General features: G+C 48.2%; 1 protein-coding gene across 1 annotated transcript; it reads right to left on the bottom strand.

Moving 5' to 3' along the window:
• Positions 1-2,535: 2,535 nt before the first annotated feature.
• Positions 2,536-8,366, bottom strand: hsd17b10 (hydroxysteroid (17-beta) dehydrogenase 10). Its single transcript, XM_072450187.1, has 6 exons — positions 8,320-8,366; positions 7,513-7,677; positions 5,864-6,028; positions 5,644-5,772; positions 4,669-4,777; positions 2,536-2,811 (listed from the first exon to the last, which is right to left on the bottom strand). The coding sequence occupies exons 1-6, from the start codon at positions 8,341-8,343 to the stop codon at positions 2,621-2,623; spliced, it is 783 nt and encodes a 260-aa protein (XP_072306288.1). The 5' UTR covers positions 8,344-8,366; the 3' UTR covers positions 2,536-2,620.
• Positions 8,367-21,687: the final 13,321 nt, after the last annotated feature.

The following is a 21,687-nucleotide window of genomic DNA, read 5'->3' as shown; positions in this document are numbered from 1 at the left end:
ACATAGTAGAAAAAGCTTCAGTTGTAGTCATCTGGACTCAGTTAGAAAAAAATAGACGTTTCGACTCTCATCCAAGAGTCATTGTCAATGACTCTTGGATGAGAGTCGAAACGTCTATTTTTTTCTAACTGAGTCCAGATGACTACAACTGAAGCTTTTTCTACTATGGAACACGCCTGGACGAATGAGGGATTACACCGACATTTAAACACACATTTAAACACAAATACACACATTAAAACACACTTACATACATTGAAACACATGAACATACATTTAAACACACTTACGTACATTTAAACACACATTTAAACACAATTACGTACATTTAAACACACTTACGTACATTTAAACACACATTTAAACACACTTACGTACATTTAAACACACTTACGTACATTTAAACACACATTTAAACACACTTACGTACATTTAAACACACTTACGTACATTTAAACACACATTTAAACACACTTACGTACATTTAAACACACTTACGTACATTTAAACACACATTTAAACACACTTACGTACATTTAAACACACTTACGTACATTTAAACACACATTTAAACACACTTACGTACATTTAAACACACTTACGTACATTTAAACACACATTTAAACACACTTACGTACATTTAAACACACTTACGTACATTTAAACACACATTTAAACACACTTGCGTACATTTAAACACACATTTAAACACACTTGCGTACATTTAAACACACATTTAAACACACTTACGTACATTTAAACACACATTTAAACACACTTGCGTACATTTAAACACACATTTAAACACACTTACGTACATTTAAACACACATTTAAACACACTTACGTACATTTAAACACACATTTAAACACACTTACGTACATTTAAACACACACACACTTACATTTGGAAAGTCCAGTCTTGTTCCGTTACTTTGCTGCTCAGTGAGTGAAGAGCGCCCTCTGCTGGACACACGTGCTTTATGTTCTGATCTATAGATGAATAAATACAGCAGGAACGTGGAGTTAAATGATCATTGGAAAAGCATTTGTGGATCGTAATTATGGAGGACGCAGAGACTCCAGAACGTTCCACTGTCGAAAACGTGTCCAATACGTCGTCCATACGTTATTACCCGTTTAATTGCCAAATCCTGCCGACAACGTCATTGTAATAACGCTTTACTAGTATTTTCGCAGGAGGACGTTTACACATAAAACACGCCGTTTGCAAAATTAATTCACATTTTTTTATTGAAATTCCAAAATAACAATCAAACTGTAATGTTGTATTAATAAACATCTTTACTGTGACAAAATGCAGCTTCTGACAATGAAATAAAGATATATTTTAGTTTCTCTCTCGACTAAACAAAGTCTAAAACACACGAAAAGCGCTTTTATAACAAAGACGTTTAGTTTCAGCCAAATGTCAGAAAATGGTAAAACATTTCAGATTTTCTTTATCTCGAAGCCTTCAGTTTCATATTGTACGTTTATTTGGTCGATAAAGTGTTTGAACCGTCTCAATGTTCAACAGAAATCGTCATGTGACTCAGTGGTTCCCAAAGTGCGGGGCGCGTACCATGGAACCTTAAAACGATGACACTGAAATGTATTTTGTTTAAACTGGGTCAAATAACACGAGAAAATACTAAAATAAATACAAGTTAACCTCATTTTAAAGTTGTTTACAGCTTGTAATTATCACTATTTCATTTGACTTTGGGGGTCCGGGCCTGGAGGGGGAGGAGCCTGCTCCTGAAGACAACCACAGGCTCCTGAAGAGGCTCCTGAAGACCCCCACAGGCTCCTGAAGAGGCTCCTGAAGACCCCCACAGGCTCCTGAAGACCCCCACAGGCTCCTGAAGACCCCCACAGGCTCCTGAAGAGGCTCCTGAAGACCCCCACAGGCTCCTGAAGACCCCCACAGGCTCCTGAAGAGGCTCCTGAAGACCCCCACAGGCTCCTGAAGAGGCTCCTGAAGACCCCCACAGGCTCCTGAAGACCCCCACAGGCTCCTGAAGAGGCTCCTGAAGACAACCACAGGCTCCTGAAGAGGCTCCTGAAGACCCCCACAGGCTCCTGAAGACCCCCACAGGCTCCTGAAGAGGCTCCTGAAGACAACCACAGGCTCCTGAAGACAACCACAGGCTCCTGAAGACCCCCACAGGCTCCTGAAGAGGCTCCTGAAGACAACCACAGGCTCCTGAAGACAACCACAGGCTCCTGAAGACCCCCACAGGCTCCTGAAGAGGCTCCTGAAGAAAACCATAGGCTCCTGAAGACCCCCACAGGCTCCTGAAGAGGCTCCTGAAGACCCCCACAGGCTCCTGAAGACCCCCACAGGCTCCTGAAGAGGCTCCTGAAGACAACCACAGGCTCCTGAAGAGGCTCCTGAAGACCCCCACAGGCTCCTGAAGACCCCCACAGGCTCTACTGCCACAAACTCAACACAAAGTATTAAACTAGAGTCTTTAGAACCATGTGATGTCCCCATGGAAACTGGTCCTCCCAGATCCAGGCTCAGGTCCAGGTCCAGATCCAGGTTCCAGGTTCTGGTCCGGGTCCCAGGTCCAGTTCCAGGTCCAGATCCGGGTCCCAGGTTCCGGGTCCGGGTCTCAGGGCTGCATGCGGATGGCCCCGTCCAGCCGGATCACTTCTCCGTTGATCATGGGGTTTTCGGCGATGGACAAGACCAAATGGGCGAACTCGGCCGGGTCGCCCAGTCGAGACGGGAACGGGACCTGACGGGCCAGAAAGGAGCGCACCTTCTCTGGGAGGCCGGCGAGCAGCGGCGTGGAGAACAGGCCTGAGCACAAACCACACACACACCATCGTGATAAGTAAACCGATTCATGTAAACCAGAGCTCCTCCCCTTGCTCTAAAGCTCCTCCCCTTGCTCTAAAGCTCCTCCCCTTGCTCTAAAGCTCCTCCCCTTGCTCTAAAGTAAGGGTGAGTGTGCCACAGGGGTCAGTACTGGGTCCAGTTCCGTTTTCTCTATATATCAGCCCTCTGCTGCCCCTCTGCTGCCCCTCTGCTGCTCCTCTGCTGCTCCTCTGCTGCTGCTCTCTGCTGCTCTCTGCTGCCCTCTGCTGCCCCTCTGCTGCCCCTCTGCTGCTCTCTGCTGCCCTCTGCTGCCCCTCTGCTGCCCTCTGCTGCCCTCTGCTGCCCCTCTGCTGCCCCTCTGCTGCCCCTCTGCTGCTCCTCTGCTGCTCCTCTGCTGCTCCTCTGCTGCTCCTCTGCTGCCCTCTGCTGCTCCTCTGCTGCTCCTCTGCTGCCCCTCTGCTGCTCCTCTGCTGCCCCTCTGCTGCTCCTCTGCTGCCCCTCTGCTGCCCCTCTGCTGCTCCTCTGCTGCCCTCTGCTGCCCTCTGCTGCCCTCTGCTGCTCCTCTGCTGCCCTCTGCTGCTCCTCTGCTGCCCTCTGCTGCTCCTCTGCTGCCCCTCTGCTGCTCCTCTGCTGCCCTCTGCTGCCCTCTGCTGCCCTCTGCTGCCCCTCTGCTGCCCTCTGCTGCTCCTCTGCTGCTCCTCTGCTGCCCTCTGCTGCTCCTCTGCTGCTCCTCTGCTGCTCCTCTGCTGCTCCTCTGCTGCCCCTCTGCTGCCCCTCTGCTGCCCCTCTGCTGCCCCTCTGCTGCCCTCTGCTGCTCCTCTGCTGCCCCTCTGCTGCCCTCTGCTGCTCCTCTGCTGCCCCTCTGCTGCCCTCTGCTGCTCCTCTGCTGCTCCTCTGCTGCTCCTCTGCTGCTCCTCTGCTGCTCCTCTGCTGCTCCTCTGCTGCCCTCTGCTGCTCCTCTGCTGCTCCTCTGCTGCCCCTCTGCTGCTCCTCTGCTGCTCCTCTGCTGCTCCTCTGCTGCCCTCTGCTGCTCCTCTGCTGCCCTCTGCTGCTCCTCTGCTGCTCCTCTGCTGCTCCTCTGCTGCTCCTCTGCTGCCCTCTGCTGCCCCTCTGCTGCCCTCTGCTGCTCCTCTGCTGCTCCTCTGCTGCTCCTCTGCTGCCCCTCTGCTGCTCCTCTGCTGCTCCTCTGCTGCTCCTCTGCTGCTCCTCTGCTGCCCCTCTGCTGCTCCTCTGCTGCTCCTCTGCTGCCCTCTGCTGCCCTCTGCTGCCCTCTGCTGCCCCTCTGCTGCTCCTCTGCTGCTCCTCTGCTGCCCCTCTGCTGCTCCTCTGCTGCTCCTCTGCTGCTCCTCTGCTGCTCCTCTGCTGCTCCTCTGCTGCTCCTCTGCTGCCCCTCTGCTGCTCCTCTGCTGCTCCTCTGCTGCTCCTCTGCTGCCCCTCTGCTGCTCCTCTGCTGCTCCTCTGCTGCTCCTCTGCTGCTCCTCTGCTGCCCCTCTGCTGCTCCTCTGCTGCTCCTCTGCTGCTCCTCTGCTGCCCTCTGCTGGTGATTTAAGGCTTGAAAGTAGCCGAAGCTGTGACTGAACTAATCACTTTTATTTCTCATATTTGACAGATTTCTGGATCTTCAGCTTCTCGTTTATGGTTGTGCGTAACCATGACAGCAGTGTAACCATGACAGCGGCGTAACCATGACAACAGTGTAACCATGACAGCAGTGACAGCAGTGTAACCATGACAGCGGCGTAACCATGACAGCAGTGTAACCATGACAGCGGCGTAACCATGACAGCAGTGTAACCATGACAGCGGTTTGAACAAGGAAGAACAGTGAAAGTGCTTTACCTGGAGCGATGGTGACGACTCTGATGCCCATCGGTGCCAGGTCTCGAGCGATGGGCAGCGTCATGCCAACGATGCCGCCTTTAGAGGCCGAGTACGCCGCCTGTCCCACCTGAGGAGACCAGAGGAGACCAGAGGAGACCAAAGGAGACCAGAGGAGACCAGGTGAGACCAGAGGGGACCAGGTGAGACCAGAGGGGACCAGGTGAGACCAGAGGGGACCAGGTGAGACCAGAGGGGACCAAGTGAGACCAGAGGGGACCAGGTGAGACCAGAGGGGACCAGGTGAGACCAGAGGGGACCAAGTGAGACCAGAGGGGACCAGAGGAGACCAGAGGAACCCAGAGGAGACAAGAGGAACCCAGAGGAGACAAGAGGAGACCAGGCGAGACCAGAGGGGACCAGGTGAGACCAGAGGGGACCAGGTGAGACCAGAGGGGACCAAGTGAGACCAGAGGGGACCAAGTGAGACCAGAGGGGACCAAGTGAGACCAGAGGGGACCAGGTGAGACCAGAGGAACCCAGAGGAACCCAGAGGAGACCAGAGGAACCCAGACAGAGGAACCAGATGAAACCAGATGAAACCAGAGGAACCAGAGGAGACACATTAAGTATGGAAATGTCTGGTTTGGTTAAATAAAGTAAGAAATCACCAGAAGCAATTTTATTTTCCGTCCCATAAATAGTTTGACTGTCTAATGGGCCAATGGTTCAAGTACAAAGTGAACAACAGAGGGGACCAAGACAGCCCTGTCTGACCCCTCTGTCCACAGTGAGTCTGTCCTCTGCTCTAGAACGGGTCAGTCGTGGTCAGTGAGTCCGTCCTCTGCTCTAGAACGGGTCAGTCCTGGTCAGTGAGTCCGTCCTCTGCTCTAGAACGGGTCAGTCGTGGTCAGTGAGTCCGTCCTCTGCTCTAGAACGGGTCAGTCCTGGTCAGTGAGTCCGTCCTCTGCTCTAGAACGGGTCAGTCGTGGTCACCTGTCCGTCAAACGCTGCGACGCTGGCCGTGTTGATGATGCAGCCTCTGTGACCGTCGGCGTCCGGCTCGTTCTTGCCCATTTCACCCGCGGCCAGACGGATCACGTTAAACGTCCCGGCGATGTTCACCTGAAGGACAACGATAAATACAAACGTTGAGTTGAAGTGAACAGAAGTGTCGTTCTAAGTCCGCGGGGCGTCGTCTCTGTCGTGTTCTTACGTTGATGACGCGTTGGAAATCGTCTAAACTGTGCGGCGCGTCCTTTTTGAAGTTGTACGTTTTCACGGCGACGGCGATTCCAGCGCAGTTCACGGCCAAGTCCAGCCTCCCGAAACGCTCCCGCGCCAACGCCACGGCCGAGCGGACGTCCGCCTCAGAGGTCACCTGAGGTCAACACACAAACCACAGGGGTCACCTGAGGTCAACACACAAACCACAGAGGTCACCTGAGGTCAACACAGAGGTCTCCTGAGGTCAACAAAGAGGTCACCTGAGGTCAACACAGAAGCCAAGTACGTCATTTACAGCAGTTACTGCTACTACACAACTGAACTAGGTACTATGTTCAGCTCAATATTCATAGGCGCCAGAGACTCTGAGGTGTGGCAGACTCTAAGGCGTCAGACTTTAAGGCGTAGGAGACTCTAAGGCGTAGGAGACTCTAAGGCGTAGGAGACTCTAAGGCGTAGGAGACTCTAAGGCGTCAGACTCTAAGGCGTAGGAGACTCTAAGGCGTAGGAGACTCTAAGGCGTAGGAGACTCTAAGGTGTGGCAGACTCTAAGGCGTGGCAGACTCTAAGGCGTAGGAGACTCTAAGGCGTAGGAGACTCTAAGGCGTAGGAGACTCTAAGGCGTCAGACTCTAAGGCGTAGGAGACTCTAAGGTGTGGCAGACTCTAAGGCGTGGCAGACTCTAAGGCGTAGGAGACTCTAAGGCGTAGGAGACTCTAAGGCGTAGGAGACTCTAAGGCGTAGGAGACTCTAAGGCGTCAGACTCTAAGGTGTGGCAGACTCTAAGGCGTAGGAGACTCTAAGGCGTAGGAGACTCTAAGGCGTCAGACTCTAAGGCGTAGGAGACTCTAAGGTGTGGCAGACTCTAAGGCGTGGCAGACTCTAAGGCGTAGGAGACTCTAAGGTGTGGCAGACTCTAAGGCGTGGCAGACTCTAAGGCGTAGGAGACTCTAAGGCGTAGGAGACTCTAAGGCGTAGGAGACTCTAAGGCGTAGGAGACTCTAAGGCGTCAGACTCTAAGGTGTGGCAGACTCTAAGGTGTGGCAGACTCTAAGGCGTAGGAGACTCTAAGGCGTAGGAGACTCTAAGGCGTCAGACTCTAAGGCGTAGGAGACTAAGGTGTGGCAGACTCTAAGGCGTGGCAGACTCTAAGGCGTAGGAGACTCTAAGGCGTCAGACTCTAAGGCGTAGGAGACTCTAAGGCGTGGCAGACTCTAAGGCGTAGGAGACTCTAAGGCGTAGGAGACTCTAAGGCGTAGGAGACTCTAAGGCGTAGGAGACTCTAAGGTGTGGCAGACTCTAAGGCGTGGCAGACTCTAAGGCGTAGGAGACTCTAAGGTGTGGCAGACTCTAAGGCGTGGCAGACTCTAAGGCGTCAGACTCTAAGGCGTAGGAGACTCTAAGGCGTGGCAGACTCTAAGGCGTAGGAGACTCTAAGGCGTAGGAGACTCTAAGGCGTAGGAGACTCTAAGGCGTAGGAGACTCTAAGGTGTGGCAGACTCTAAGGCGTGGCAGACTCTAAGGCGTGGCAGACTCTAAGGCGTAGGAGACTCTAAGGTGTGGCAGACTCTAAGGCGTGGCAGACTCTAAGGCGTAGGAGACTCTAAGGCGTAGGAGACTCTAAGGCGTCAGACTCACGTTGGCCGGGGCGAAGGCGCAGCGCTCCCCGAGGCTGGAGGCCAGAGCTCCGCCCTCTGACGACGGCAGGTCCAGGATCACGGCCGAGGCTCCGCCCTGGACCAGACGCTCCACGGTGGCTCGGCCCAAACCGGAGGCGCCGCCGCTGACCACGCCCACCATGCCCTGGAACGCACAGAACGGGCTTTAAAGTGCACTGCGGAACCTTCAGGAGCATCAAACTCAGAACGTCACAGAATATGACGACGTAAAAGAGATTTAAACACATTTAACACGGGATTTTACTGCATTTGTTTATTTAATATGAGATTATGACGTTTTTGATAAGCTAGACTCCCGTTTGTTTTGGTTTACTGGACAAATACTCACAGCACAATCTGTTTTTTAGTTTTGTACTTTTCATCTATAGATAGTTTAGCACAAATTATACTTTAGATGAAGCTAAGATGCAATTTTGAGGCTAGAATTAGTATTAGTAATATATTTTCATTTTTTTTGGTGACAGAAAAGCAAAGTAACTGACATTTCTACCCGGAAAATACCAAAATGTTGCTTAATTTGATTTAAAGACATAAAAAGAGTCGTTGTTTGCATCTGATCAATGAAAAAACGACTATGATCGACTTATAAAACATAAACTCATTGTCTTCTCTGGGAGTGCGTCTGCTCCTTGTGTCACGTGACTCTTGACTTTAACAACAACACACAAACAGAGACCACGTGACATCACACACAAACACGCAGAATCTTTCCCGCGTCTTTTTAACACTTTAAACGTGGAGAAACAGTTTAATTAAAGTCTCTCACCTTCACGCACCGTATGTTCGCCATGTTTGTGACGCCGTGACGTAACGCGACGTGACGTGAAAGCGTGACAAAGATCATGAAGAACGACACGAGGCTCCGCTATGAAGGTTCTTTTGTGTGTTTATTACGATTTATTCTTTTTACATTGACATTTTTTTGACATCTTATTTTATTTTTGACATCAAATTTATTTATTTTTTACATCGAATTTCATATTTTTTGACATTGTAAAATTGTTTTTACATCGAATTAAAAAAAAATAAAATAATCGTTTTTATATACAATGAATATTTTTGTAGATTCGATGTCAAAAAAAGAAATTCGATGTCAAAAAAATTCAATGTCAAAAAACGCTCCGTGTTTGGAATCGAAACTAAATGTTTGCAATTTATAACGCTTCACATTGAATCCAACTTTAGATTAAAATTTGAACATATCATTTTTGGATTCATGACACAAACGTGGACTATGGTAAGAAAATGGCAGTTAAAGTAATTTTTATAATTTTTTGGGCAAATTCTACATCCATAAAAGTACATTTTCATCGTCAGTATCACTTTTTTCCCGGTCCTTATTAAACAAATTGAATCATTTGCTCACGATTTCCAAAAGTTTAAACAAAAAAGCCATTTCTACTTACGTTTGTTTTTGATGTATAAAGTGTAATTATAATTCCTTTAACTAATAAGGTAATAACGATTTTTGATATAAAAAAACACAAAAAACATGTCTGCGGCGGCCATGTTGGGATTGTAGAGAAAGGAAGTTCAAATCAAATCAAATCAATTTATTTTTGTAAGGCCCAAAATCACAACAACAGTTGCCTCTGAGGGCCACAGGGAGAAATGAATCAACAATGTCTGTGGTGGCGATGGAGTCAGACAATGTCTGTGGTGGCGAGGGACGATGTCCCAGGGTCCTCTGTCCTTAGACTCTCCTTCTCGGCCAGGAAAAACTACAAAAAAACCTCTTTGGGAAAAAAGCGTAGAAACCTGGAGGAGTTCCAGTGAAGGAGAGATCCGACTCTCACAGACGGACAGACGGACACGAGGAGACTGGAGCTGGACCCACTCTTCAGGCAGAAGAGGGACCGTCTGAGTCGAGCTGGACCCACTCTTCAGGCAGAAGAGGGACCGTCTGAGTCGAGCTGGACCCACTCTTCAGGCAGAAGAGGGACCGACTGAGGCGAGCTGGACCCACTCTTCAGGCAGATGAGGGACCGTCTGAGTCGAGCTGGACCCACTCTTCAGGCAGATGAGGGACCGTCTGAGTCGAGCTGGACCCACTCTTCAGGCAGATGAGGGACCGACTGAGGCGAACTGGACCCACTCTTCAGGCAGAAGAGGGACCGTCTGAGTCGAGCTGGACCCACTCTTCAGGCAGATGAGGGACCGTTGGAGGCGAGCTGGACCCACTCTTCAGGCAGATGAGGGACCGTCGGAGGCGAGCTGGAGCCACTCTTCAGGCAGATGAGGGACCGTCCACACAGGGCAGGGACCACTTCACCAGGGGAGGGGCATCTGGGTCCACAGGTCCTCAGGAGTGAGAGAAAGAAAAGAAGGCGGTGAACAGTTTGCAAGTGGAATCAAAAAATAAATATTGTTTGATAGCATAAGTAGTCAGAAGAAGAAGAGGATAGTGCTCAAGCTGTCATACTTCCCCCAGCACAGTTACTCCTAGGGCAGCGTAGCTGAAGCTGTGGGTTTATCTTTCTGTTCCTAACTAGTCTGACCATAAGCGATTTAAAGAGGAACGTTTTAAGCCTGGACTTAAATGAAGGGACTGTGTCAGCATATTTAACATGGGTCGGGAGCTGATTCCATAACACAGGAGCTTGGTAGCTAAACGCTCTACCTCCTACAGTACTTTTAGAGACTCTTGGCACCACCAGAAGGCCGGCATTCTGAGAGCGAAGAGCTCTGTTCGGATGATATGGTTCTATAGCATCTTTGAGGTAGGATGGGGCCATGTCATTTATGACTTTGTAGGTCAAGAGTAGAATTTTGAATTTGATTCTAGACTCGACGGGGAGCCAGTGAAGAGACTTCAGCACCGGCGTAATGTGCTCTCTTCTTTTTGTTCCTGTTAGTAATCTTGCTGCTGCATTTTGAACCAGTTGAAAGCTTTTTATGGAGCTTTTAGGACACGCTGCAAGCAGGGAGTTACAGTAGTCTAATCTAGTCGTTACAAATGCATGGATAAGTTTTTCGGCATCACTTTTAGGCAGGATTCTTCTGATTTTGGCTCTTGTTGCGCAAATGGAAATAGGCTGTTTTACAAGCTTGATTTATATGAGCTTTAAATGAGAGCTCCTGGTCAAATAAGACTCCAAGGTTTCTTACAGTAGAACTGGAGGCTACACTGACATTGTCCAGTGTGGCTATCCGCTCAGATAGAGCGTCTCGTAGATGCTTAGGGCCAAGCACAATGACCTCGGTTTTTTCAGGGTTAAGAAGCAGGTAGTTTAGTGTCATCCAGGTTTTTATCTCCTTCACACAAGTACTAAGTCTGTCTACTTGATCGCTCTGATCAGGTTTCATTGATAAATACAGCTGAGTGTCATCTGCATAGCAGTGGAAGTTAATGCCATGTGACCTGATAATGTTGCCTAATGGCAGCATATAAAGAGTAAACAGAATTGGACCGAGTACCGAACCCTGTGGCACACCGTAAATTACTTTAGAGCTTGGTGAGGAGCTCTGGTTTACATTAACAAATTGGAACCTATCAGATAGATAGGATTTAAACCAGCTGAGGGCTGTTCCTCCAACACCTACATCACATTCTAACCTCTGCAGTAGAATGTTGTGGTCGATGGTGTCAAACGCTGCGCTGAGGTCCAACAGAACCAGGATTGAGACCAGTCCATCGTCAGCGGCTAATAACAAATCATTTGTGACTTTAACTAGTGCAGTTTCAGTGCTGTGGTGGGCTCTGAACCCTGACTGGAAAACTTCAAATAAGTTATTGTCCTGCAGGTGGCGACAAAGCTGTTTTACTACAACTTTTTCAAGGATTTTAGAGACGAAGGGAAGATTTGAAATAGGTCTGTAGTTTACCAATAGGTCGGGATCTAGATTAGGCTTTTTCAGAAGAGGTTTAATGACTGCATGTTTGAAGGACTGTGGAACATAGCCACTTTGGAGTGAAGTATTTATTATATTAAGAATAGGGTCTATAATTAGGGGGAGAATGTCTTTGAGGAGTCTGCTTGGAATGGGGTCTAGGACACAAGTTGAGCTTTTAGAGGACATAATGGCTGAAGTTATCTCTGCTTGATCAACAGCTGTGAACCTTTCTAGGTTTACAGGTGGATTTATATGGGACGTTAGATTTACAGCTTGGGCTAGTTCTATATGAATTAAGTAAAAACAGGACCAGAAATGAATGATCAAAAGTTGTTTAAGTTACGCAGACACAACACATGTCTTATGTTATGAGGGCCGCGTTTAGCCCCCGGGCCGGTTTGGACGCCCCTGCAGGTCGGACCACTCATTGAACTAAAACGCAGTTAAGATCAATATATTTTGAATTTTGCTCATTTAAAAAAAGGAAAGAAAAGGTTATCACAGAATAGCAATATTTTTAGGTATATAATTTCACTTCGTTAGTAATTGATGACATCACAGTAGGAAAAAACCCTCTCTTCTAATGTCGCCATGTTTTTTATTCAACAAATACAATATGAGAGCGACTTTGTTTTGTTGAATTCATGTTTAGAGTCAAAAAAGTTGTTTTCTTTGTGTAAATTCTGCATAAACTTTGACTTAGTGTCCATGGTGTGATGTCACTTCCTGTCTCTGGGGCGATATCACTTCCTGTAATTTTCTACAGATTTGGCAACATTTCCCCCACAAATACCTGCTCGATCGGTGTAAACCTATATATTTATATGTACGACAGGTATAAATACACTAAATAAAGTCACAATTAGAAAAACGTAAAAACTGTGATTACGTTTTTTTTTTAAATTATTGATTTAGTCTATTCTTTATTTATGATCATATTTCTTCTCGTCGATCAAGTGTCACTAAATAAAAGGTTTTTACCCTCATGATCCTGACGCAGAACTTTACAGTCACAACATGGCGGCTGCTGTTACCATGACGGTTTCTCAAGAGTTCAATAAAGTAAACCCCGTGATTGTAGCGGGTGAATTAGAAATACAACACATAACATATTCGTTTTTAAAGACGGTTTGGCATTTATTTTGTCGAGAATAAAACTTACTTTAACCGTCGCGAGAAAGAGTTCTGTCTTTCAACTGAGCTTTGGAGGACAGTCACGTGACCTACGATCCTCCAATCACAGAAAGGCCAGTGAAACGCCCCTCGCGCAACAAATGGACGTGGACTTTACTCATTTATTAATTATATTTAGCTGCATTTCACTCGAAAACGCGTTTGTAAATTCGAGTTTCCCTTTTCCCTCGGATCAAAGTCGAAATGAATTAATGTCTAAAAACCGTGTCCGGATGAAACATTATTTCTGAAATGTAACTTGCCGTGTCCATCTCACGAGATCTCACATTTATATGATTGGGACAGTTTTCATAATCGTTACTTTATCTGGACGACAGACTCTAAGACGACATTATTCAATCGTATTAAGGCAAAAACATAATCAACAATTTGATTCTCGTCAATAAAACACTTTCATAATATTCTGCTTTTTGAAGCCTTAAGTCGCCACATTTACACATTTGGTTAAAATACGTCATTGTTTTATATAAATGATCATTTTTGGTTTCAGCTTTAATAGAAATAAAGTCACACGTTCAAAGTGTTTTACAATAATGCATTTTATAATACATGTCACAGAGGTCAGAGGTCAGATGTTTCCTGTGGTTCTGGACCAGGTTTAACTCACTGCAGCAGGACTTAGGCCACGCCTCCACACAGATCTTAAGATAAGATAAGATATTCCTTTATTGTCCCACATGGGGAAATTTCATTGGTGCAACGCAGGAAGATCCAGAGGTAGATACAGAAGAACAGATCACTTATAGGAAGTCTGAAAAACACTTTCAGTAGAAGATCTCCTATAAATAAATAAAAACTCCCAACTTAGGGGTGTGGCTGAACCTTCAGATGCTTCAGAGCCACGCCTTAGTTCTGTGTACTTCAGGTCATGTTGGGAGACACAGCCACGCCCCATCTTCAGCCACGCCTCCCCAGAGCGTGATGTCCCCTCCCCCAGGACGTCCCCTTCGCCAGAGCGTGACGTCCCCTTCGCCAGAGCGTGACGTCTCCTCCCCCAGAGCGTGACGTCCCCTCCCCCAGAGCGTTACGTCCCCTCCCCCAGAGCGTGACGTCCCCTCCCCCAGAGCGTGACGTCCCCTCCCCCAGAGCGTGACGTCCCCTCCCCCAGAGCGTGACGTCTCCTCCCCCAGAGCGTGACGTCCCCTCCCCCAGAGCGTTACGTCTCCTCCCCCAGAGCGTGACGTCCCCTCCCCCAGAGCGTTACGTCCCCTCCCCCAGAGCGTGACGTCTCCTCCCCCAGAGCGTTACGTCCCCTCCCCCAGAGCGTGACGTCCCCTCCCCCAGAGCGTGACGTCTCCTCCCCCAGAGCGTTACGTCCCCTCCCCCAGAGCGTGACGTCCCCTCCCCCAGAGCGTGACGTCCCCTCCCCCAGAGCGTTACGTCCCCTCCCCCAGAGCGTGACGTCCCCTCCCCCAGAGCGTGACGTCCCCTCCCCCAGAGCGTTACGTCCCCTCCCCCAGAGCGTTACGTCCCCTCCCCCAGAGCGTGACGTCCCCTCCCCCAGAGCGTGACGTCCCCTCCCCCAGAGCGTGACGTCCCCTCCCCCAGAGCGTGACGTCCCCTCCCCCAGAGCGTGACGTCTCCTCCCCCAGAGCGTTACGTCTCCTCCCCCAGAGCGTGACGTCCCCTCCCCCAGAGCGTGACGTCCCCTCCCCCAGAGCGTGACGTCCCCTCCCCCAGAGCGTGACGTCCCCTCCCCCAGAGCGTTACGTCCCCTCCCCCAGAGCGTGACGTCCCCTCCCCCAGAGCGTGACGTCCCCTCCCCCAGAGCGTGACGTCCCCTCCCCCAGAGCGTGACGTCCCCTCCCCCAGAGCGCTACGTCTCCTCCCCCAGAGCGTGACGTCCCCTCCCCCAGAGCGTGACGTCCCCTCCCCCAGAGCGTGACGTCCCCTCCCCCACCCTCCCCCAGAGCGTGACGTCCCCTCCCCCAGAGCGTGACGTCCCCTCCCCCAGAGCGTGACGAGGGGCGTGACGTCCCCTCCCCCAGAGCGTGACGTCCCCTCCCCCAGAGCGTGACGTCCCCTCCCCCAGAGCGTTACGTCCCCTCCCCCAGAGCGTTACGTCCCCTCCCCCAGAGCGTGACGTCTTGACGTCCCCTCCCCCAGAGCGTGACGTCCCCTCCCCCAGAGCGTTACGCCCCTCCCCCAGAGCGTGACGTCCCCTCCCCCAGAGCGTGACGTCCCCTCCCCCAGAGCGTGACGTCTCCTCCCCCAGAGCGTGACGTCCCCTCCCCCAGAGCGTGACGTCTCCTCCCCCAGAGCGTTACGTCCCCTCCCCCAGAGCGTTACGTCCCCTCCCCCAGAGCGTGACGTCTCCTCCCCCAGAGCGTTACGTCCCCTCCCCCAGAGCGTGACGTCCCCTCCCCCAGAGCGTGACGTCCCCTCCCCCAGAGCGTGACGTCTCCTCCCCCAGAGCGTGACGTCTCCTCCCCCAGAGCGTTACGTCTCCTCCCCCAGAGCGTTACGTCCCCTCCCCCAGAGCGTGACGTCCCCTCCCCCAGAGCGTGACGTCTCCTCCCCCAGAGCGTGACGTCTCCTCCCCCAGAGCGTGACGTCTCCTCCCCCAGAGCGTTACGTCTCCTCCCCCAGAGCGTGACGTCCCCCAGAGCGTGACGTCCCCTCCCCCAGTTTGCATCACGCAGACATCAGTGACACTTGAGATAAAAACACAGATTTGTGATTCTGGAGTTCAGGTCGGGTCGTGGAAGGCAGAGGGTCGTGTTGTTGCATCTCCAGAAACGGGGTCAGAATCCCAAACCCCACAACAACAAAACTCACTACCTCAGCATGACACGACCAAAGGGTCAGGCAAAATGTGGTCAAAGGGTCAGGGGTGAAAGGGTCGGGCAAACGCGGTCAAAGGGTCGGGCAAATTTAAGGGTTTAGTCAACTTTCCCACAATGCACCAGTCCGTCTCAGGGCGGCTCTGGCACTTATTCATGAACTTATGTCACCGTTTTATTTGAGTACATTTGAATGACGCTTTTCCAACTCTTGATTTAATTTAAGCCTTCTGGTCTCCAACGGCAACCGAGCCTTCAGTCACCGTGGCAACAGGCTGCAGCGTCTTCCATCAACACAAGATCCAATACCAGGACTAAACCAGGACTAAACCAGGATAAAACCAGGTCTAAACCAGGACCAAACCAGGACTAAACCAGGACTAAACCAGGATAAAACCAGGTCTAAACCAGGTCTAAACCAGGACCAAACCAGGACTAAACCAGGACTAAACCAGGATAAAACCAGGTCTAAACCAGGTCTAAACCAGGACTAAACCAGCACTAAACAAGGTGCAGTTGTAGGAGACGTTCAGGTCCGTGGGAAAGACAGTAGACTGTATAGTTATCTCCCAGATCTGGTGTGATCCTAAAACTATACAAACTACTACCTCACCCCACAGCACCCACACAGAGCACCCACACACACACAGAGAGCACCCACACACAGAGAGCACCCACACACACACAGAGAGCACACACACAGAGAGCACCCACACAGAGAGAGCACACACACAGAGAGAGCACACACACAGAGAGAGCACCCACACAGAGAGAGCACCCACACAGAGAGAGCACCCACACAGAGAGAGCACCCACACAGAGAGAGCACACACACAGAGAGAGCACCCACACACACACAGAGAGAGCACCCACACAGAGAGAGCACCCACACAGAGAGAGCACCCACACAGAGAGAGCACCCACACAGAGAGAGCACCCACACACACACACAGAGAGAGCACCCACACAGAGAGAGCACCCACACAGAGAGAGCACCCACACACACACACAGAGAGAGCACCCACACAGAGAGAGCACCCACACAGAGAGAGCACCCACACAGAGAGAGCACCCACACAGAGAGAGCACCCACACAGAGAGAGCACCCACACAGAGAGAGCACCCACACAGAGAGAGCACACACACAGAGAGAGCACCCACACAGAGAGAGCACCCACACAGAGAGAGCACCCACACAGAGAGAGCACCCACACAGAGAGAGCACCCACACAGAGAGAGCACCCACACAGAGAGAGCACCCACACAGAGAGAGCACACACACAGAGAGCACACACACAGAGAGAGCACCCACACAGAGAGAGCACCCACAGCACCCAGGAGGAGGGCAGAGGCGACACCCAAAACAAAGTGATGGGTCAATAATCCACCTTTGACCCAGAGAAAGGGACTTCCTGGGAGGGCATCTGACACTTTGACCTGCAAAACAACAACAAACCATTTAAAAACAAAAACCGTTAAAACAAAACATTTTCACCAAATAAAGACGACTGAAGCTTCACAGAGAATGTTTATGAATAAAGAGTATTATTAAGAGTATTATTATGATTATTAAGAGTATTAAGAGTATTATTAAGAGTATTAAGAGTATTATTATGATTATTAAGAGTATTATTATGAGTATCATTATGATTATTAAGAGTATTAAGAGTATTATTAAGAGTATTAAGAGTATTATTATGATTATTAAGAGTATTATTATGAGTATCATTATGATTATTAAGAGTATTATTAAGAGTATTAAGAGTATTATTATGATTATTAAGAGTATTATTATGAGTATCATTATGATTATTAAGAGTATTAAGAGTATTATTAAGAGTATTAAGAGTATTATTAAGAGTATTAAGAGTATTATTATGATTATTAAGAGTATTATTATGAGTATCATTATGATTATTAAGAGTATTATTATGAGTATTAAGAGTATTATTAAGAGTATCATTATGATTATTAAGAGTATCATTATGATTATTAAGAGTATTATTATGAGTATTAAGAGTATTATTATGAGTATTAAGAGTATTATTATGATTATTAAGAGTATTATTAAGAGTGTTAAGATTATTATTATGATTATTAAGAGTATTATGAGTATTAAGAGTATTATTAAGAGTATTATTAAGAGTATTAAGAGTATTATTATGATTATTAAGAGTATTATGAGTATTAAGAGTATTATTAAGAGTATTATTATGAGTATTAAGAGTATTATTATGAGTATTATTAAGTACTATTATGAGTATTGAGTATTGTTAAGAGTATTAAGACTATTGTTCAGAGTATTATGAGTATTGTTAAGAGTATTATTATGAGTATTATTTACTATTATGAGTATTATTAAGTACTATGAGTGTTAAGAGTATTATTAAGTATTATTATGAGTATTATGAGTATTGTTAAGAGTATTAAGAGTATTATTATGAGTATTATTGTAGAAAATCGGAAATATTAACTCGAGTAAAAGTATTTAGAAAAACTCAGGAAGCAATATTGGATTCATAATAAAAAGGACAAAACGCAATTTTAAAAAAGCACAAACGTCATTTCATATCAAAATAAAGCTTTTCTTTTAAGCAAAGAACAGGAAAAATACACAGAGAAAATGAAGAAGAAATGTGTGAAAAACTTACTCTAAACCAGGACTAAACCAGGTCTAAACCAGGACTAAACCAGGTCTAAACCAGGACTAAACCAGGTCTAAACCAGGTCTAAACCAGGTCTAAAACAGGACTAAACCAGGTCTAAACCAGGACTAAACCAGGTCTAAACCAGGACTAAACCAGGTCTAAACCAGGACTAAACCAGGTCTAAACCAGGACTAAACCAGGTCTAAACCAGGACTAAACCAGGTCTAAACCAGGACTAAACCAGGACTAAACAAGGTCTAAACCAGGACTAAACCAGGTCTAAACCAGGACTAAACCAGGTCTAAACCAGGACTAAAACAGGACAAAAACTTGTCTAAAACAGGTCTAAACCAGGACTAAAAAAGGTCTAAACCAGGACTAAAAAAAGTCTAAACCAGGATTAAAAAAGGTCTAAACCAGGACTAAACAAGGTCTAAACCAGGACAAAACAAGGTCTAAACCAGCACTAAACAAGGTCCAATCCAAGTCTAAACCAGGACTAAACAAGGTCTAAACCAGGACAAAACAAGGTCTAAACTAGGACAAAACAAGGTCTAAACCAGCTCTAAACCAGGACTAAAACAGGTCTAAACCAGCACTAAAACAGGTCTAAACCAGGACTAAACAAGGACTAAACCAGGATTAAAAAAGGTCTAAACCAGGACTAAACAAGGACTAAACCAGGACTAAACCAGGACTAAACAAGGTCTAAACCAGAACTAAACCAGGTCTAAAACAGGACAAAAACTTGTCTAAAACAGGTCTAAACCAGGATTAAAAAAGGTCTAAACCAGGATTAAAAAAGGTCTAAACCAGGATTAAAAAAGGTCTAAACCAGGACTAAACAAGGTCTAAACCAGGACTAAACCAGGTCTAAACCAGGACAAAACAAGGTCTAAACCAGAGCACTAAACAAGGTCCAATCCAAGTCTAAACCAGGACTAAACAAGGTCTAAACCAGGATTAAAAAAAGTCTAAACCAGGATTAAAAAAGGTCTAAACCAGGACTAAACAAGGTCTAAACCAGAGCACTAAACAAGGTCCAATCCAAGTCTAAACCAGGACTAAACAAGGTCTAAACCAGGACAAAACAACGTCTAAACCAGCACTAAACCAGGACTAAAACAAGGTATAAACCAGGTCTAAACCAGCACAAAACAAGGTCCAATCCAAGTATAAACCAGGACTAAACAAGGTCTAAACCAGGACAAAACAAGGTCTAAACCAGGACAAAACAAGGTCTAAACCAGGACTAAACAAGGTCTAAACCAGCTCTAAACCAGCACTAAACAAGGTCTAAACCAGGATTAAAAAAGTCTAAACCAGGATTAAAAAAGGTCTAAACAGGACTAAACAAGGTCTAAACCAGGACTAAACCAGGACTAAACAAGGTCTAAACCTGGACTAAACCAGGTCTAAACCAGGACAAAACAAGGTCTAAACCAGAGCACTAAACAAGGTCCAATCCAAGTCTAAACCAGGACTAAACAAGGTCTAAACCAGGACAAAACAACATCTAAACCAGCACTAAACCAGGACTAAAACAAGGTATAAACCAGGTCTAAACCAGCACAAAACAAGGTCTAAACTTGAGTCTTGGCCTTTACGCACATATTTACTCAAACCCGGTCATTTCCAGGTGTTAGCGGTCACCTCCAGAGTCTCGCTCTAAAACCTACAAACCAAATTAGAAATCTGGGGGTAATAATGGACTCAGACTTGAACTTTAATTGCCACGTCAAATCAATAACATCAGCAGCTTTTTACCATCTAAAAAACATTGCCAAAATCAAAAATATAGTGTCAAAACCAGATTTAGAGAGACTTATCCACGCGTTTGTCTCCAGTAGATTAGACTACTGTAACGGCCTGCTCACTGGTCTCTCCAAACGAGTTGTAAAACAGCTGCAGTACATCCAGAACGCTGCTGCTCGGGTCCTGACTAGAACCAGGAAGTATGATCACATTAGTCCTGTTCTCAGGTCTCTGCACTGGCTCCTGTGGCTCAGAGAAGAGACTTTAAAGCAGCTCTGCTTGTGTACAAGTCTCTCCATGGCCTAGCACCAAAGTACATCTTGGATATGTTAGTGCCATATGAACCATCTCGGACTCTGAGGACCTCAGGGACCGGCCTCCTGCTGGTGCCCAGAGTCAGGACTAAACATGGGGAATCTGCGTTTCAGTTTTATGCAGCTAAAATCTGGAACAGTCTTCCTGAAGATGTGAGACAGGCTTCTACTCTGACAATGTTCAAATCTAAGCTAAAAACTGTTTTGTTTAGCTGCGCATATGACTGAAAGGATTTTTTCTTTGCACTCTTCTCTTTTGTTTGTGATTTTATTAGTTTAGAAAATCAGTTGGATTGATAATTTTTAATTTAGTTAATTTTATTGTATTTCTGTTTCTGTAATTTCTTTGTGATTTGAATGCATTTTTCCTGCTGTGAAGCACTTTGAATTGCCTTGTGTATGAAATGTGCTCTACAAATAAACTTGCCTTGCCTTCCGTCTTGTTTCTCTTCTTCACTTTCGTTTTCCGCTCTCAGTCTTGTCCACGTCCTCCGCGCGTCTCCGGAGCCCGTGTCCGAGCCCCCCGGGGGTCTCCAGCCGCTTTCAGACCTCCACAAGCCCGTCACGTTCCCAGGCTAACCCGCTGACAGCTAACGGAACTGCACCCACGTCTCCCCACGCACCGTTACGCACCGTTACGCACCGGACCACGCGCGCCCCGCACCGGCCCCGGGCCTCCAGCCTCGTGCGCCGCGTGCGCCGCAGCTTCGACCGCGCGGTGAAGACGGAGCGGAGTCCCGTCCCGCGTGGGGTCCCGGGAGAAGCCAGCGCGCGCCGTCCTCGCCATGTTTCCTCGCGGTGCGCGCGGGAGGCGGCGGGTCGCGGCGTGCGTAACGTGCGTAACCTGAGCGTAACCCGTGCGTAACCTGAGCGCGGTGAAGTTAAGTTTCACGTTGGACATTCGCCTCCGCAACAGCTCTGCGCGGGGAGCTTCCTCTGAGTGTGCCCCGCCTGCAGCAGCTCTGCGCGGGGAGCTTCCTCTGCGTGTGCCCCGCCTGCAGCAGCTCTGCGCGGGGAGCTTCCTCTGCGTGTGCCCCGCCTGCAGCAGCTCTGCGCGGGGAGCTTCCTCTGCGTGTGCCCCGCCTGCAGCAGGTCTGCGCGGGGAGCTTCCTCTGAGTGTGCCCCGCCTGCAGCAGCTCTGCGCGGGGAGCTTCCTCTGAGTGTGCCCCGCCTGCAGCAGCTCTGCGCGGGGAGCTTCCTCTGAGTGTGCCCCGCCTGCAGCAGCTCTGCGCGGGGAGCTTCCTCTGCGTGTGCCCCGCCTGCAGCAGCTCTGCGCGGGGAGCTTCCTCTGCGTGTGCCCCGCCTGCAGCAGCTCTGTGCGGGGAGCTTCCTCTGAGTGTGCCCCGCCTGCAGCAGCTCTGTGCGGGGAGCTGCGCTCAAGAGCCGCTTGGTGCGCTAGTTAGGGACCGTCTCTAAAGTACCGTTTGTTTAAAAATGTGTTATCTTAGAAAATATCAAACATAGTTATATATATTTTTTAAAACAGCAACATTGAGCATGTTTCCAAGTTGCTAATCATAAATAGATTTGCGTCAAAAATCAAGGATTATTTTCAATTGCTCCTAGAAACCTAGAAAGCCAAACTAAAGTTATTATAGTAGTTGTG

The sequence above is a fragment of the Eucyclogobius newberryi genome, unplaced genomic scaffold, assembly GCF_026437365.1.
Source record: "Eucyclogobius newberryi isolate DKJ021-1_F unplaced genomic scaffold, fEucNew1.0.hap1 SCAF_17, whole genome shotgun sequence".
In the NCBI taxonomy this organism is placed as follows: Eukaryota; Metazoa; Chordata; class Actinopteri; order Gobiiformes; family Gobiidae; genus Eucyclogobius; species Eucyclogobius newberryi.
Note: the sequence above shows the minus strand (reverse complement) of the source record. Positions and strands in the feature narration are given on the sequence as shown.

Coding starts and splice junctions, on each gene's coding strand:
- hsd17b10 (XM_072450187.1), bottom strand. CDS start 8,343: ATGGCGAACATACGGTGCGTGAAG. Junction 5,773..5,863: donor ATTTCCAACGCGTCATCAAC/GTAAGAACACGA, acceptor GTTGTCCTTCAG/GTGAACATCGCCGGGACGTT. Junction 2,812..4,668: donor AGTCGTCACCATCGCTCCAG/GTAAAGCACTTT, acceptor GTTTGTGCTCAG/GCCTGTTCTCCACGCCGCTG.